At 41.3% G+C, this 2,384-nt stretch overlaps 1 protein-coding gene across 1 annotated transcript in view; it reads right to left on the reverse strand.

The window, feature by feature from the left end:
* The window catches only part of LOC113786559 (uncharacterized), an 8,564-nt gene extending 6,645 nt beyond the window's left edge, over window positions 1–1,919 (reverse strand). The window contains exons 1-2 of the mRNA XM_073366341.1: window positions 1,702–1,919; window positions 52–1,637 (exon numbers count right to left, since the gene is read on the reverse strand). Of these exons, the coding sequence (XP_073222442.1) occupies window positions 52–1,637; window positions 1,702–1,919 (1,804 nt within the window). The remainder of the gene's footprint in view (window positions 1–51; window positions 1,638–1,701) is intronic.
* Between the last annotated feature and the right edge of the window lie 465 nt (window positions 1,920–2,384).

Genomic DNA, 2,384 nt, shown 5'->3' on the forward strand with positions numbered 1-2,384 from the left:
ACAATTCTAAGGGAGACATCCTATACGGTGCCATGGATATGGGTCCAGTACCTGGTACAAGGTCAATGCTAAACTCAATTTCACGCTCTGGTGGTAAACTAGTGACATCTTCAGGGAATACTTCAGGGAATTCACACACAATAGGAACATCTCGTATTACCACTTTTTCTTCAAATTCCAATGAGGGAAGGATCATGTATAACTGGGCATCTTCTTTCAAGAGTGCCTTCACTTGGTTGGTGGATATATTGCTAGGCTTATCCCTCTCTTCTGACTCCATGAATTCAATGGTTTTACTAAAAAAATCTACGCGGACACGGTTGGCAGATAGCCAATCCATACCAAGAATCACATCAACCAGACGCAAAGGTAGACACACTAAGTCAACTCGAAAGTCCCTTCCACACACATGGATAGAAACGTCAAGACAAACACTAGAGGTATCAACAGAATCACTAGTTGGGGTATTCACAATCAACTCATACTGTAAACGAGATACATGTAGTCCTAAACGTCTAACACAATCAAGAGAAACAAAAGAATGAGTGGCACCACAATCAAATAGTACAAATAAAGGAGTATCACTTATGAGACACGTACCTTGGATCAAGTTGTCTTTCTCAGACGCTCCTGCACCACTGAGGGCAAAGACTCTTCCATTGGATTTAGGTCTGCTGGCTTTGGAACTCTGGTTTCCAGGCTGTGGAGTCTTCCTTGGGTAAGGGCATGTGGTGCTAATGTGGCCTTGTTGTTGACAATTAAAACAAGTAATTCCAGCATCTCTACATTCATATGTCATGTGACCCTGCTTTCCACACCTGCTACATCGGATAGGAGTAGCTAGGTAACCATTATTACCATTGTTGTTGCGTGAGACTTGACTCATGTTGTTACTATTTCCGCTACTAACTCCTCGTCCATTGGGGTTTCCTCTACCACTCCCATAACTATAACTGTTCCCATTTCCTTTTCTGTTACCACTACTAGCTCCTTTTCCAGCTGAAAAACTGTGTTGTTGATAATTCAAACGACTTCCAGATCTACTAGGAGGGAAGGAGTAAGGTTTTCCTCTATTATGATGCATAGGCCTCTTGTCCTTCATGATTCCAGTGTTTCGATAATGTGCCTTTTCAGCACGGCTATCCTCATCATAAATCCTACTCTTATTCACTAGGGTAGGAAAGTCGCGGATCTCTTGCATTCCAACCTGTTTCTTGATCTCTGGCCTGAGTCCCATTTCAAACTTGATGCACTTAGACTTTTCTCCTGCTTCTCCAACATAGAGTGGATAATACCTGGATAATTCCTTGAACTTAGCAGCATACTCCGCTACTGACATATTCCCCTGTTCCAATTTAACAAATTCCATCTCCTTTCTATTATGGATATCTTCAAGGAAATACTTAATTAGAAACATGTTCTTGAATATAGCCCAAGTAATTGCAGTCCCTGCATTCTCTAAACGTTGGCGTGCATTATCCCACCAATGTTCAGCTTCTTCCGTCAACATAAAGGTACCAAGATGCACTTTCTGACCTTCGGGACATGCCACTCCTCTGAAAATTTTCTCCACTTCTTGCAACCACTTTTGAGCTCCATCAGGATTATAGTGGCCTTCGAAGGATGGGGGGGTTAGCCTTGTGGAATCGATCCATCACCATGAATTCATTTATTTGCACATTTCCTTGGCCACCCCCGTACCTAGTAGCTTGAGCAACAGCTTGAGCAGCAATCTGTGCAGCTTGGATAGCAGCTTGCGCAGAGACTTGTGCAGTAGCTTGAGATTCAGCCAAAGCTTGGAGAGCCTGAACTGTAACTCCTGCCATGGACTCTATAGCCTCAGCAATCGCAGCACATTCCTTCCACCAGCCATCACTACCTACATCAATCAGATAAGTCAATCGAATATAGTGAGACATTTGGGGAAGTGAGGAACTAACTTAGCTCTACAATACTAACACAATAACGACCATAACTACAAAATACATAACAGAGTACACAAGGAAACATAGCGAACACATAACACATTTACGGTCTGATTGGACAAACCAGCTCTGATACCACTAATGTGACACCCTAAACCCCAAATAAATTTTTATTTTTTTTATTTTTTTTATAAAGAGTATCACGTAATCATAAACATGTCACATAAAATCCAAAATTTTCACCAAACATAATGACATCGAAATCATAATATCAACAACATAATCCTTTTTGAAGTACACATACTTATGTTTCAAATGTAGTGCAAATATAGTCCCCACCCGATGTCACTATCAGAGCGGGAATTCCCAAAATAAAAATGCTCAAATTAACATCACTACAATGCGTATAAATAGAGTCTTCAGGACATGATGACTTCCGCCTCTCTGATGGTACTAGTC

Source organism: Cicer arietinum, chromosome 3 (genome assembly GCF_000331145.2).
Source record: "Cicer arietinum cultivar CDC Frontier isolate Library 1 chromosome 3, Cicar.CDCFrontier_v2.0, whole genome shotgun sequence".
In the NCBI taxonomy this organism is placed as follows: Eukaryota; Viridiplantae; Streptophyta; class Magnoliopsida; order Fabales; family Fabaceae; genus Cicer; species Cicer arietinum.